The 15129-nt window shown below is 33.9% G+C and overlaps 3 protein-coding genes across 3 annotated transcripts; 2 read left to right on the top strand and 1 right to left on the bottom strand.

The window, feature by feature from the left end:
- The first annotated feature begins 1121 nt into the window (after positions 1 to 1121).
- On the top strand, positions 1122 to 5235 carry HXK3 (hexokinase 3). The gene is made up of 9 exons (XM_086439106.1): positions 1122 to 1559; positions 2164 to 2314; positions 2415 to 2597; positions 3371 to 3445; positions 3560 to 3715; positions 3959 to 4054; positions 4185 to 4315; positions 4555 to 4636; positions 4726 to 5235. Exons 1-9 carry the CDS (start codon positions 1291 to 1293, stop codon positions 5053 to 5055), a joined length of 1473 nt encoding a protein of 490 aa, XP_086295232.1. The 5' UTR covers positions 1122 to 1290; the 3' UTR covers positions 5056 to 5235.
- A 1286-nt stretch (positions 5236 to 6521) lies between these two features.
- On the top strand, positions 6522 to 11323 carry LOC147403512 (SNARE-like superfamily protein). The gene is made up of 6 exons (XM_086439105.1): positions 6522 to 6681; positions 6774 to 6872; positions 6993 to 7043; positions 8417 to 8590; positions 10597 to 10656; positions 11021 to 11323. The coding sequence occupies exons 1-6, from the start codon at positions 6679 to 6681 to the stop codon at positions 11060 to 11062; spliced, it is 429 nt and encodes a 142-aa protein (XP_086295231.1). The 5' UTR covers positions 6522 to 6678; the 3' UTR covers positions 11063 to 11323.
- An 802-nt stretch (positions 11324 to 12125) lies between these two features.
- On the bottom strand, positions 12126 to 13663 carry LOC147403511 (uncharacterized). Its single transcript, XM_086439104.1, has 3 exons — positions 13489 to 13663; positions 12967 to 13376; positions 12126 to 12867 (listed from the first exon to the last, which is right to left on the bottom strand). The coding sequence occupies exons 1-3, from the start codon at positions 13562 to 13564 to the stop codon at positions 12349 to 12351; spliced, it is 1005 nt and encodes a 334-aa protein (XP_086295230.1). The 5' UTR covers positions 13565 to 13663; the 3' UTR covers positions 12126 to 12348.
- Positions 13664 to 15129: the final 1466 nt, after the last annotated feature.

Below are 15129 nucleotides of genomic sequence, written 5' to 3'. Positions count from 1 at the left end.
TACCAAAATACCCCTAACTTTATTAATTTTTTATGAAATATTTCTAATTCATTTGCCCTTAAATCAAACAAAGAAACATTTATTAATATTAAATTATTTTTTTTTTAATTTTGAGTATAATGGATTTAAACACATTATATTAATATTTAATATTTAAAATATTATTATATTATATAAATATTTATTATATTATATTATATTAATATTTATAGTTAAACACATTATATTAATATTTAATATTTAAAATATTATATTATATTATATTAATATTTATTATATTATATTATATTAATATTTATAGTTAAAATGTCAAAAATAATATAGTTTGAAGGCATATTATGACACTAAAAGACAGTCTGTCAATTTTTTTTTTTTTTAATTTTGAGTATAATGGATTTAAACACATTATATTAATATTTAATATTTAAAATATTATATTATATTATAATAATATTTATTATATTATATTATATTAATATTTATAGTTAAAATGTAAAAAACAATATAGTTTGAAGGCATATTATGACACTAAAAGACAGTCTGTCAATTTTTTTTTTAAATATTATGTCATATTTTGTCAAAAACAGTCAGTCAATTTTTTTTTTAAATTTTAAGTATAATGGATTTAAACATATTATATTAATATTTAATATTTAAAATATTATATTATATTATATTAATATTTATTATATTATATTATATTAATATTTATAGTTAAAATGTCAAAAACAGTATAGTTTGAAGGCATATTATGACACTAAAAGATAAAAAACAGTAACTGGTATAATATAAGGGTATTCTGGTCTTTTTTCTAGAAGTCATGAGAAGTCAGTATGGTTTCCAAACAGACTTCCAGCACAAAAGTACTTCTGCCAGTACTTCATAGAGTTGATTGCCAAACGCCATTTCTGCACAGAATTACTTTTCCTCCTCCCATAGAGTACTTCAGCTCTGTTCTTTGGAAGAGTAGTTCTGCTCCTGGTATCCAAACAGGCCCTTAGTGTTCAATAAATAAGACACTAGAATTCTTCCTTGCAACTAACGACCAGGTGGGTAAGTGAGCTAAAGTTAGTTAACTGTGTGTGTGTGTGTGTGTGTTTTTTTTTTTTTTTTAAATTTTAATTTTCCTTTTTTTTGTGTGTGTCAATTCTTCGAAAAGAAATAAGAGAGAGATAGAGTGAGAAAAAGAAGTCACGACATTATCTCAGATTCAACTGTCAACAAAGCAATCATCAAAGCTTCTCCTTCTTCTTTTTCTTCTCTCTTCTTAGATCTTAAAGAACGACAACAATGGCTGTAGCTGCCACGTCAGCCACCCTTGGATCATTCTCACCCGTACGATCTCCAAGAGGGAGTCTACGGCCAAGGATGGCCGTCCGATCCACCAACCTCTCTGTCACACCGATCCTAACAAACCTACAGAATAACTGTGCCACTCCTCTCCCTGTATTGCGTCACGTGGCAGATGCCATGGCTGCTGATATGAGAGCTGGGCTCGCCATGGATGGTGGTAGTGATCTTAAGATGATACTCAGCTATGTTGATAGCCTTCCAACTGGGTATGTTAAGCTTTCTTAATTCTATGTGATCATGTTTTCTTCTCTGTTTATGATCTGTTTTTGAAGCTTTTTTGTTAAAGTTAGTTGTTTTAGTGTTTATTTTTAAATCTCTTACAATGGGTTTGCTCTTGATTTCTTTAAAAGGGCCTCAATTATTTGGGTTTTTTTATTCAGTTCTTTTTTTTTTCTTTTTTTTTTCAGAAGGTGTTTTTTCATAAATGTAAGATCGCGGGCATGGCAAGATTCACTAATAAAGATATAAAAAAGGAAAACGTTTTGCTTCTTTGGTGAATTAACACTTGTTTATAGGAAATCTGAAAGAACAAGAAATTGGGCTGTAATTGAAAAAGTGTTTTTTTCGCCAATTCAAGATCATGAGTAGGGAAAGATTCACTAATAAAAAATTAAAGATATAAAATAAGGAAATTTTATGCAGCTTTGGTGAATTAATACTTTTTTATAGAAAATTTGAAAGACAAAGAAATTGGGTTGAAATTGAACTAGGAAGATCGAATTTGATGTTTCTTGTCCAGAAGATCTGATTGAATTAACATTTCTTAGTCAAATCTTAAAGATCTGATGGTGTTATTTGTAAATTTTAAAGGAATGAGAAGGGTTTGTTTTACGCTTTGGATCTTGGAGGTACAAATTTCCGAGTGCTAAGGGTGCAACTGGGAGGGAAAAACGAACGTGTAATCGACACTGAATTCGAGCAAGTGTCAATTCCACAAGACCTGATGTTTTGTACCTCTGAGGTCAGTTTTTTCTGATTATTGTTTCTTTCAATCTAGTGTTTCTCTATTATGTGGATTTCTTTGTGTTGTCGAGCTCGCTAACTAAGTTATTATACTACAGGAATTGTTTGATTTTATTGCTTCTGGGCTAGCAAGATTCACGCAAAAGGAAAGTGGGAGGTTTAGCCATCCTTGTGGAAGGAAAAGAGAGATTGGTTTTACCTTTTCTTTCCCTGTGAAGCAAACCTCCATTGATTCTGGCATACTAATTAAGTGGACAAAGGGTTTCGCTGTCTCAGGAACGGTTAGTATTCCCGGAGTTTTGTTTCTATATAATGACAAATCAAGTAGGCCAATGTCATAGTTTTCTTTTCGTTAATTGCAAATCTGGGCAAATTTGTTTATTGTAGTTGACAACAAATTTGAGGACCTCTGGTAGCTAATGTCCTTTGAGATTAATCTAGAAATGTTTAGGACTAAAACACTAGGAAGTTTGTTACATAGTTTAGCCATTGGAGACTAGGAATTTTCACATTTGAATCAATAATGGTTTGATACTCAAAGGCAGGTCTAGTAAGAATGTAGCAAATGGATTGGTATCTGAAGAGGTAAAAGGTTCGGGGGGGAAAAAGTTGTGAAGGCTTCCCATTGCTTCTTTAATAAAAATTTAATATATATCAAAAGAAAAAAAAAAAACTCGTGGAGTTGAAATTGAAGTTGGCTTGACACAATTATCACTGAATTATCTCGACTTGAAATTCCATTTCAAGAAAAATCCAATGAAGCTTTGATTGATTTGTCAAGCTTAATGCTTGAAAGGTTCACCAGTGGAGTTGGAGGTTAAACGGAAATCATTTTTATTTCATGGTTTCTACCTAAAATAATACGTGTTAACTGAGTATGTTCATCCATATAAGTTTGTGGACGTCCACCGTTATAGTTTTTGTTTACCCTTCTTTGTCAGTGATAGGAGAAAGAACAAGGTCGCATCAATTTTTATTTGCAGCTATATTTATCCTTTAAAGTTTACAAGAAAAAACTTTGCTAATGTAACTTTGAATTGTGAATTCATGACAGGCAGGAAAAGATGTAGTTGCTTGTTTGAACGAAGCCATGGAAAGACAGGGACTAGATATGCGGGTATCTGCCCTGGTAAGTTTAGCCATGCTTACATGGGTCATGAAGGTTATGTTATATTGGATAATATCGTTCATAATGAAAGCTTGATACTTGAGCAACTAATATCTTCAAATTCCTGCAAAATAGGTTAACGATACGGTAGGAACGCTGGCTGGGGGGCGCTACTGGGATGATGACGTGATGGTTGCTATCATTTTAGGGACAGGAACTAATGCATGTTATGTAGAAAGGATGGATTCTATTCCAAAACTGCAAGGCCAGAAGCCCCATTCTGGAAGTACGGTATGTAGTCTGTCGTTCTTTTTAGTTATTACTTCTAAATACTTCAATCTATGCAATATAAATCATGGTTTGGGGAACGTTGACTTAGTGAATTGGTGATGATAACCACACTTGGTCATTTCTATGAGACTAAAAGGGAATTGGTTAAAACCACCTTGCATCTCCGTAAACTTTGGAATTGAAACTTAAATGTTTCCCTTAGATTCCAAGATTTAATTTGACGAACGTTCATTCTTCACACAGATTATAAACACGGAGTGGGGAGCATTCTCGAATGGTCTTCCTTTAACAGAATTTGATAATGATATGGATACTGCAAGTATTAACCCTGGAGAGCAGGTAAACCTTGCTTTTACAACAATATGAGTTTCTGTTTTTTCACTTATACCAAGAATGGATAAGTTATCTGATCGTTTGTACTTGATGCTTAAATGATCATTCTTTATATTTTCTGTTCCAATTCACACAGATATTTGAGAAGACAATTTCTGGTATGTACCTTGGTGAAATTGTAAGAAGAGTACTAGTCAAGATGGCTGAAGCGGGTGCTTTGTTTGGTGAATCAGTCCCCGAAAAGCTCCGCACACCTTTTGTCCTGAGGCAAGTTTCTTTTTAGACTTGTCACTTCACTAGGGTGTACACATTCATCGGAGCCCAATTGACTCGTTAGAGTTGAGTTAGGTTTTACTAAGGGTCCTCCAAATCTAGAGTATTATTGATTTTATCAAAGAGAAAATGACTTAAATTACTGGGTATTATCACCTAATCTATGCCAATTATTCTCAATTGCATAACCTAAATTACTATACCTACTGAAATCCTTGAACTCAAATTTATAGGACTCCAGATTTATGTGCTATGCAGCAGGACAACTCCAGTGATCTAGAAGATGTCGGATCAATCTTAGGCGACATCATTGGGGTAAATTCTCATGCCAGGCATCTCTATTGAAATTATGGTTCTATTAATATATATATAGTTACGGCGGTTTCATTATTTGATGTCATCAGGTGAAGTCCAACTTAAGTACGAGGAAGATCGTCATAGAGGTCTGTGACACAATTGTGAAGCGAGGTGGGAGGCTGGCTGGTGCTGGAATTGTGGGCATTCTTCAGAAAATGGAAAACGATTCCAAAGGCCTCATTTTCGGGAAGAGGACAGTAGTGGCGATGGATGGAGGGTTGTACGAGCACTACCCTCAATACAGAAAGTATCTGCAAGAAGCAGTCACTGAGCTACTTGGGTCCGAAATCTCCAAAAACGTGATTATAGAACACTCGAAAGATGGGTCGGGGATTGGAGCAGCTCTATTAGCTGCCGCAAACTCCAAGTATGCGTAACAGCATGTAAGACTCCTATGAGAGGATGAGGATAATATAATCACATATTGTTTTTTTTTTTTTTTCCTTTATTTCTTACATTTTTGTCTTTGTGATGATTTTTTTTGTGGAAGTTTGTAATGTAATTAACATTGGCATGGAGATGGACAATAAAAAGTGATTTTATTAGTTAATTGAAAACTGTTATTCAGCAAAGTTTGGAGAACATGTAACTGTTGCATAGCCTGAATGGTAATTACTGTTGGTCTGTAACATATAAATTCTTGAATTGGGAGTGGGATCCATCAATCAATAAGTACATTAGGTTTCCAATTTCTTTTGTTGTTTCATATATGTTACTTATCTACAACATCACATGGAATTTGTAATAAGGAATATTCTAGTGTCATAGGTACCATGGTAAAAGGGGTCTGTCATTCACTTAAAAATACATGGGTGTATCTCAAATATACACCAAAATCTGGAGGGGGTATGTCAAAATTTACCTTAAAATAAAGAATCATTTATCACTTTGTTTTCAAAGTAATTATCTTAGAAACTAATATTAAATTTTCTAAATACCCTTGTCTTCCACGTCAAGCTAGAACCCCTTTCTCCGATGAAACTGTCATTTTCAAATTGCTAACTTAGTAGGTAAACTATTTTTAACTTGTTCAACCTTATCTTCAATTTATAATAGAAAATCCTTGATTTTTGTACCCAAAAATCCTATTAAATTGGTAATATTAGGTTTACTCTCCAACAAAATGCAAGATTAGGTTTATATTTCTTGATCGAAAGTGAACATACCCTTTTTTGATGAATTAGAAAGGAATTTTTGAATCTTTTTTTCAAAATGCCCTTTAAAACTTAAATTATTAAATTAAAATATGAATAAAATAAAATTTTCACCGATAATTCATAAAAATAAAAAAATGGACGTTGACTTTCGATCAAGGAGGTAAACCTAATCTTGCATTTTGCAAGAGGTAAACCTAATATCACCAATTTAAAGGGAGTTTTTACTAAATTACCAAAAATTCTTCAAGTCATTATCCGGTAAATTTCATGATAAACTATTTCTAGCTTCTTCAATCCATAATCTTCATTGTCCCCCTTAATATTTCTATCCAAAATTTCAGTTGTCTTTTATTTCTCCAAAAATCCTATCTTATATTTATGATTTTGAAATTAAAGTTGGAGAAGATATGACCTTAGGTTTTTTTCCCCTAAAGTTTAAGATGACTGATTTTGCGAAGAAAATCAGCTAGAGTTGAAGGTGAGGGCATTTAAGTCATTTAGCTTTGTCTCTTAGAGAAGACCATGGTCAAATCAGGAGTTTGCCATCAAATTGAAAACACAGATGGATCTGAAATAATATACACCAAAATCTGGAAGGAAATATGCAATAATTACCCTAAAATGAAACCCTAATACTATGGATATGGATCCACTAATACAGCTTGGGCTTTTAGCCCATTTCAACAGTGATTGCAGCCTCTCTGGTCCACGCTACGTCACCTTGCAATGTAAGAGAAACATTTCTTCGTTGACGAGAGGAGAGAGACCAGAAGAAAGCTAAATAAAAAATATCACATTTGGTCTCATTTTGTACCCTAGGATTCATTGCTACCTCGCTCAACAATGGTAACTTTGATTTCCGTTCTTTTTCTTTTTCACAGATTATACAGATTTACGGAATTTAAGTCTGATCTTTCTTTGTTAATCTTTAATGGCAGATCCGATTTATATTGCTACAGAACAGACAGGGCAAGACGCGTCTTGCCAAGTATTATGTTCCTCTCGAGGAATCTGAGAAGCATAGGGTCGAATACGAGGTCGGACCAAGATATCTTTTTAACAAATTTTAATTTGTTTGATTCAATTTGGTGAAGAATCTGTTAATGTGTAGAATTTACTGAAATCGTCTAGGGTTTTGAATTTGAACTTCTCTGCAGGTTCATCGGTTGGTGGTCAATAGGGATCCCAAGTTCACGAACTTCGTCGAGGTTAAATCTCGAGTTCCCTTTTTTTTTTTCTGTGTAATTTTTATGCAAGCTTGATTGCTTTATTTTTCGACCCATTAAAATTCTGTAATGGATTGTTTGATCAAAATTGGATTAATTCGTAGGAAGGTGTTTATAAAGTTTCAATTTTTGCCTAAATTTGGCTCTTTTCGGCTGTATGCTTAGACGAGGGGGGTTGATTGCTTTAATGGTATCCAAGCTCATGGTTCTTGGAGTTATAGTGGTCATGGGTAGGTTTGATGTTCTCACTTGCAAGAAAATCAGTTGTGATGCAAGAAAATTCTTGGAGTTATGTGGTCACGGGGTTGGTTTGTTTATCAAGTTTTTTCTTTTGCTAGGCAATCAAGATTAATGTTCAGTAGTTCATAGGTGAAGGTACGTTTTGAACCCAAGTCGTGATATCAACAATCACAGACTTTAACCGACTTAGCAAGTGTCACATTCAAGTCGGATTCACACTGGTACATTTGCTGGAATCACCTAAAAACTAAGTTAAGGACCAATTCTCTTATATATAGGCTTACTACCCCATTATCAGATATCTCCCACGTTTTAAATGTAACTGAAGAAAACCATTCACTCTTTCCTGGATATATGGTGATCGGGATTAACTGTCAGTTAGAGACATATTCATGGCACTTTTTTATTTCAGTATGAATCCCATTCTTGTGCTACAAGATGGGTGCTTTGTGGTGGGTAATGCCTTCCCGCCTTCCATACTCTATATCCAGATACTTATTCCTTCTAATGTTGTGAGGCACATGGTCTATAACTAGTAATAATCTTGTTTCTTATGTCGGGGAGATGGGCCAACTTTTTCTGGATTAAATCCCATCTCAAGTAGTTTGCTCTCATCTGTTTTGGGCTATGCATGTGCTCCCTGATTCCTCTAACATTGATGTGCTATGATAATTAAGATGTATTATCAGACATATTAATGTATTTGTTGTTACAATCTGTTTGTATACTGAAGCAGAACTTTTACCTTTCATTTGGAGCTTCATATGGGTAATGTGATCCTCGAGTATTACCTTTTTTAAGTGTTTGAAAAAATTAATTCATTTTATAAAGATGTATAAACTTGAAATGATCTTAGGCGTTGTATTGTGGTTCTTTCTTTCTAAATCAAGTATTACCTGTTTAGACCACTCAACATGTTGACATCCAACACCTTAATCAACTGTTTTTTGTTTGAAATGAAATCAAGTTTATGGTGTTCTTGTGTTTTTGTTTTGGCTTTGTATTTTAGGGGCCACCTTGGCCTCACCCTTCTTTTTCCTTAATAAAATTCTTACACTTATCCAAAAAAAAAAAAAAGTTGATGGTGTTCTTAAGTGTTAGCATTGTTCTTGCAGTTCCGCACGCACAAGGTTATCTACAGGCGATATGCGGGATTGTTTTTCTCAATGTGTGTTGACATCACAGATAATGAGTTAGCATACTTGGAGTGCATCCATTTATTTGTGGAGATATTGGATCACTTCTTCAGCAATGTTTGTGAGCTAGATTTGGTGTTTAATTTCCACAAGGTACTTGCTCTTGTAAATTACTTTTATGTTTTTGTGGTTTTCGTACAACAAACTATTATTCTTTCAAAGGAGAAATGTCAGATAGTGAACATCTTTTTTTTCCCTTCTTTTTCTTGCCATCATTTTTCTATGACAGATTTTAGTGGGATTAAGATTTGTTCAAGCCATGTGTCGTTTCCAGATTGCAACTGATATTAACTTTATAGGGTGAAGTTGACATTTCCATGTCGAAGCTTACTATCTAGGGGTTGATTTAGTTTTGTATGATCTTTCTTCTAGACTTTTTTAAGACCTTTTGCGACTTCTTTTTTTCTTAATAATAATCTTTATACTGGCAATGTCTCAATTTTAAATATGTAACTTATCAAAAAAAAAAAATTAATATGTATGTTTCTACATTAATGGGCATCCTCTTCTCTCATTTTTGCTTGGATTCATGTTTTTTGGGAGTACGGATTTATGCTCTTCTTCTACTTCCTCCAGTCTACCGTGTGGTTGTTTACTCTTGGCTGATTTTGACATACCCCTCTACGTTTTGGTCAATATTAGAGATATCCCCTTGTGTTTTTAAAATGGTATTCTTAACTTTTTTTCTGTAATAAAAAATCACTTAACCCTTGTCTTCAATCTCCAGCAAAAACCCCTTATTTTCTCCCCCAAAACCAGTCATCTTCATCCTTAAGGTAAAGCTTTTTAACCCTCATCTTAAACCTTCTTAAAATTCTATCTTCTTCAACCTTCAAACCTCAAGAACAAAGTAGGATTGTAGAGAAGTACAAGGATAGATTTTTGGGTAGAAAATCCAAAGGTTTCTACAAGACATTGAAGATCATGGCCTGAAGACAAAATTGAACAAGTAAAAAAATGATTTATTCTAGAGGTTAACATCTTCAAGATAAAAGATTTTTATAAACGTCTTCAACTTTAAGATGTTTTCTTCTTCAACCTTTAAACCAACCTCAAGGACATGATAGGATTTTTGGAGGAGAAGGATTGATTTTTTGGGCAGAAAAATCAGGGTTTTCTACTACATATTGAAGATGATGGATGAAAAGATGAGATTGAACAAGTTAAAATAGTTTAGGCTAGAGAATTAAAGCTTTCAAAATGTGGAGGGGTATTTCTAAATTACTCTTTATTATCTTAAAACCCTGCATCAAATTAGAGACTCCTTAATTTATCATGCTGTTTGGTGTTTAGATATTCCTTCCCAAGGAAAGAACCTTGCCCTGTTGTTTATGTTAGCAATCTAGTTTTTTTTTTTTTTTTTCCTTTTTTCCAAGAGAGAACTGCAAGTAGAACTTCTAGATTTTCTTGTTGCACTCTTCGTTTAAATTTCTTATTGCATGCTTCTATTCTGCAATTCATTGAAATTCTTATTTTACGCTGTGTTAGCCTAGCCTAGCATGCATTTTGTAGGCATGCTTTGCTATCTACATCCACTTAGTATTTGTATGGCAGCTGGTTCGCATATTATAGACACCAGTGGATTATTTTCAAACTTGCATTATGTTCTCTTGCAACTGTATAATGTGTCACATGCTCTAGATCAAGGTGCCAGTTTGCTAAGTTGGTGAAGTCCAAGTAGATACCACAACCAGGGTTGAAAACACTTCACCCACTAATTACTAACCATTAATCGGCTTTCTTATCCCTCAAAATACAGAACAGTTGTCAGATAACACTTGGGCAACTGGATTTTGACTAAATGTGCCATGTTTAAAGCATATACCCTTGGACGGTTTCAGGATCTTCACTGTGACATTTCTTGTGATACAACCCACATGCATGTGCACATATTTAGGAGGATGCATTGCATCAATGCATCTCAGCATAGGCATAGTAGGTAGACAATAAACTACAGTCATCCATTTCGTCTAGATAATGATTTATGTTTTTATCCCTTGTGAACACTTACTAGGTTTTCTATCTGAGTCTTATTTTATTAATGAGACAATTTTACATCCATTACCACTCACCATGATTTATATTGATCTCTTTTAAAGGTGTATCTGATACTGGATGAATTCATTCTTGCTGGGGAGCTCCAAGAAACAAGCAAGAAGGTGTGTTTGCTTTCTCTCCCAGGACTTTATTCTTAATGTATTGTGTTCTCTATATTGACAGGTTGTCTATAGGAGTGTCAAATTGAGTTCTTATCTCAGCTCAAGAATCTTTTTGCCTTTCCCAGTTTTTTGTTTGATCGTAAAAATTTTCACCATTAACCATAATTTCATAGTTTCCAAGCAAACTCGATTCAATTTTCTATTATGTGTGGATGCGGTCATTGGCCTCTCAAATAGACCTGGTTGAGGGAGCTTCTGTCCTGCCTTCAGTCTTTCTCCAGCAGAACAATTACACAGTAGGAATTTTAGAGGAACTAGGAAAGTAGCCACTGAAATTGCTGTGTTTTTATTGTTGAACTTGCAGGCAATCATAGAAAGAATGGGGGAGTTGGAAAAGCAAGATTGAGAGAGTTAATTCCAGGGGAGCTCTCTTTGGTTTCATTGTGCTTTCTTGTTCAGTGCCCACAATATGAAATGCCACAGCTGATTTGCTTTTGTTGTAATGTTAGTAAAAGTTACAGGAATTCATTCTTTTTCCATTTTTTCGTTTGTTGGTGATGGACTTCTGATTTGTCTTGTTTTTTTTTTAAATCAATCGAGTATTAGACATGCATATGTAGCCTGTATGAAACTCTTTCATCATAATCATCTTGTGCTGCCTACTCCATTGACTAAGATTGTTCAGTTGGAACAGATGTTTTGGGATACATGAGCTTATGATCCAACCAAGGGCAGCAATACCAATGGTTTGTTTGAATTCATATCAAAGCAAAATATTCACCAAAATGGAGTGAAGTATTCCGAAACATTCGCAAGTTTTGTTTAGAAAGAAAAATGTTTTAAGATATATTATAAAATGACTTTTACAACTATTTTTATCGAATTATGTTATACTTTTTTCTCTTTGAATGAGGTCACTCATGAGGCCATATTGATCCAAGATTCTAGAAAAAAATTTACAACTACTTGTCAAATATATCGTCCAAGTAAAACACATTCAACAAAACATAGTGAAGATTCTTGGAATTTTTTACAACTAATATAATATGTTTTAATTTTTACGTTTTACACACTTTATATCCATCATTTTCCTCTCAAAAGTCTCAACTTTTTGGAAGGTTTTGAAGGTGAAATTTTACATAATTATATGACTGGTTTTGCGAAGAAAATCTTGAAAACAACAAAATATATAGATCATTTTAATTATCAGAGAAACTAGAACATATTAAAGAACACAAGACAAACTGGAAACTTTCATGGAAACTTTAATTCTAAGTATGTTTTGTATCGAAAACTCGAAATGTTCAAACAACACAGTGTTATATGTTTTGACAACATTTCGAAATGAGACAAACTGGAACATATCAAAACCTGTCAAAATAAATGGGGAAATTTTGGAATTTGAATAGATCGATGTATTCTGAAATGGTATAATGTTTTTTAAAACTATAATTAGAATCCATATGAGATGAGAGAATTGCAATTGATCATCTTTATTAGAATCCAATGTGTTCTCAGTTACAGAACTTCACCTTAAAATCAGATCAAAACCACCAATCAATCAAATTAGTCCTACAAAATCTATCCCCAAAATAACAAAGAGCAGAACAGAAAATAACCAAAATGGTGTCAAGAAAGACACTCATCATCACCCGCCCATCGCACACCCCACACACATGGACTAATGGAACTTCAGTCCTCCAGTTCTTCATCATCAGAAAAGCGAAGATGCTTCCCTTCCGGCTTCGGCATCCCCTTCAAACACAAGATACTAGGTGAAACAGCCTCTTTTACGTCCTCCACTCCTTCGATCTCATCGTCGCTATTGTAGACAAATCGAGTGTGTTTGCCCTCAAATTCAGGAATTCCCTTCTCCTGCACACTAATTTTGCTAAGCCCTTGGCACAGTTCATCTACCAATCCTCCATCTTCTCCTTCTTCGTAATCGACGTCTTCTTCTTGTTCTTCATAATCTTCTTCTTTGATTTCTTCTTCGTCATCTTCATCTTGAGTACTACTCGCATTAACCTGAATAGACCAAACAGAAGCACTATCCACCTCATCATCCTCGGTCGATTTATCTTGATTGACACTCCCATCAGAAATTTCTGATTTATCAGAGAAATCAAACAGTAAAGTCCGAGTGATCAGACTCTTTTCAGATTCAAGAGTCTCTTGCTTCGATCCATCAATAGGCATAACCACAACAACCTGATACCAAGAGATTGAAAGGGTAATTAATTAATCATCAATGAAAATCAAAACCCAATTGATAAGATTATTACAAATTTACAAAGAAATCGATCGAACCTGGTGGGGTATCTTGGATTCTTCTTCTACTTCAGAGATTGTTACAGAAGCCAAGCTGTTATCACCATTAGAGGAGAGATTCAAAACATTGGGTGTGTTTGTAGGAGTTGGGGCAAGAATCCCTAATGGGTTTCGCAAATGGAGAAACGGACGATTCTCGAAAGAGAGTTTGGAGAGCTCGGCTTCTTCTTCAACCATCTGCAATAGGGTCTTAACCTGACCTCTTAGTAGAGCCTCACCCGAACCGGGTGTCTGCTTCGGCAGATTCATCTTCTTGGCCAGAGATGAAGGGGTTTGTAAGCTACCCATTGCAAGACCACCAATCGGTGAATCATTCGTGATATCTATGAGCGCTGAGGATTTCCCATTTCTTTGTCTTGAAAGAACCTTTTCGGATTCTTCATTCTTCCCTGAAAAAGAAATGACAGAAACAAGAAATCAGATCAAGAGAGAAACTGAATAATAATATGTGAATCTTTGATCCTTCTGAGAAAGAAAAAATAGAGATAAAGATTCACTCACTGGACATGGGAATGCCATTAATGGCTGATTTGACCTGTGACCTTGTAACCCTTCTTGTTGATGATGGAGTTTCCATTGATTGATTGGAAGGATACACAGAAAAACAGTTTGGGACGATCGGAAATGATTTGTATTGCACAGAGAGAGAGAGATTAGAAATTCTGAAAGAGAGAAGAAGGAAATGAGATGCTCTTTGGGCATAGATGATTTAGGTTATAAAAAGATTTGAAACGGGGGCCCCAACGGTCATATTACCGTTAGAGCGTGGGGAGACGCACTGGATTTCGAGATTTGAATTATTATTATTATTAGTATATTATTTGAGTGATTTAGAAATGACCCCTCACGAGTTGGACAATATTAGAAACCCGTGTTTTCAAACTGATGACCTTGTCTTCCTTGGTCTTCTTAATAAACTAATAAAATGACATAAATGCTCTCAACTTAAACTTCTAGCCAAATCGCTTGATTTTTCTTCCCAAAACCAGTTATCTCTTATTTTCCTGCCATGAGAATCCTGGTTTTACCACATTTAGCAATCCAACCTTCAAAAATATGATTCCAAAAAGTTTCCTAGTATAATTTGATTTTGTTATTTAAAAGTTCAATCTTTTTTTCGAAAATGTTAAAAAAAAAAAAAAAAAAATGAAGTCTTGGAAAAGATTTTATTAAAGATTTATTATTATTATTATCTTTTAATTACAGGTACACATTTTGTGAATATATGCTAGATCAGGAAATATTTAAAATATGGTATCTTTGAAATATTCAGGTATAGAATTTGTTTTATTAAAAATTTAAAAATCCAATATAATCGAAACAATCTGTAGACTTGCTAATCAATATCATAATACAGGTTACGATACCATGTGGGGTACATTCCAATACAAAATGTTCATCTAGTGCCATTGTCTATAACTTTTGTTAGAGAGAAAAAAAAAAGTCAGCTCATTCGGATGATCCTAACCATTCATAAAACACTACATGTTTTTACCTAGTCATGGTAGTGACGCATAAAAAAGATGATTAAAATCATCCAATCAAACTTTCTTCTTTTTTTTTATGATTTTTTTTTTTTTTTTTTTTTTTTTGAGGCATCCAAACCTGTAAGCCCTACTAGCAAGGGTGAGGTAACTGGACTCTTAGAACACCATATCTCATCAAAATCCCCGTGCAGATGTAATAGACAATACCCAACAAACCACATTTGCCAGGAAAGATGGGATAAATTCCTGTGGATGGTCAATGAGGCAGTTTGAACTAGAAACCTCTCTTTTTTCAGAGGGAGGCCCTAAACACTATGCTCAACACTCAGTTAGTTAACATGTATAATCTAAATTGGTTAGAAAAGAAGGAAGAAATTTTAATTATTTTATTTCAATAATTACCCCAAAAAGGCATAATAATAATAATAATAATGATAATAATAGCGTGTGGATAAAAAATGGATATGCATTATAAATTCTAATTGAACATATATTGATTCATGATGCAAAGTGTGCCAATAGATATGTTTATCGATTCCCTATACCCCTATCCTTTGATCTTCATTTAATTTCTATTTTTAGGCTTTGAAGAGGTTATCTTCAAAATTCACAACGTTCTTACTCAAATTACACAGGGCATTAATGAATTACAGTA

Source organism: Akebia trifoliata, chromosome 4 (genome assembly GCF_017979445.1).
Source record: "Akebia trifoliata isolate Shusen 1 chromosome 4, ASM1797944v1, whole genome shotgun sequence".
NCBI lineage: Eukaryota > Viridiplantae > Streptophyta > Magnoliopsida > Ranunculales > Lardizabalaceae > Akebia > Akebia trifoliata.
The sequence above is the reverse complement of the archived record's forward strand: the minus strand, read 5'-3'. Positions and strand labels throughout refer to the sequence as shown.

Bases quoted from the DNA above. Each gene is read 5' to 3' on its own strand.
- HXK3 (XM_086439106.1), top strand. From the start codon at position 1,291: ATGGCTGTAGCTGCCACGTCAGCCACCCTTGGATCATTCTCACCCGTA. The intron at 2,315-2,414 runs GTCAGTTTTTTC...ATTATACTACAG, and splicing joins TGATGTTTTGTACCTCTGAG to GAATTGTTTGATTTTATTGC. The intron at 4,637-4,725 runs GTAAATTCTCAT...TGATGTCATCAG, and splicing joins TCTTAGGCGACATCATTGGG to GTGAAGTCCAACTTAAGTAC.
- LOC147403512 (XM_086439105.1), top strand. The intron at 6,873-6,992 runs GTCGGACCAAGA...ACTTCTCTGCAG, and splicing joins AGCATAGGGTCGAATACGAG to GTTCATCGGTTGGTGGTCAA. The intron at 8,591-10,596 runs GTACTTGCTCTT...TCTCTTTTAAAG, and splicing joins TGGTGTTTAATTTCCACAAG to GTGTATCTGATACTGGATGA.
- LOC147403511 (XM_086439104.1), bottom strand. From the start codon at position 13,564: ATGGAAACTCCATCATCAACAAGAAGGGTTACAAGGTCACAGGTCAAA. The intron at 13,377-13,488 runs GTGAGTGAATCT...TTTCTTTTTCAG, and splicing joins TAATGGCATTCCCATGTCCA to GGAAGAATGAAGAATCCGAA. The intron at 12,868-12,966 runs GTTCGATCGATT...TCTTGGTATCAG, and splicing joins AATCCAAGATACCCCACCAG to GTTGTTGTGGTTATGCCTAT.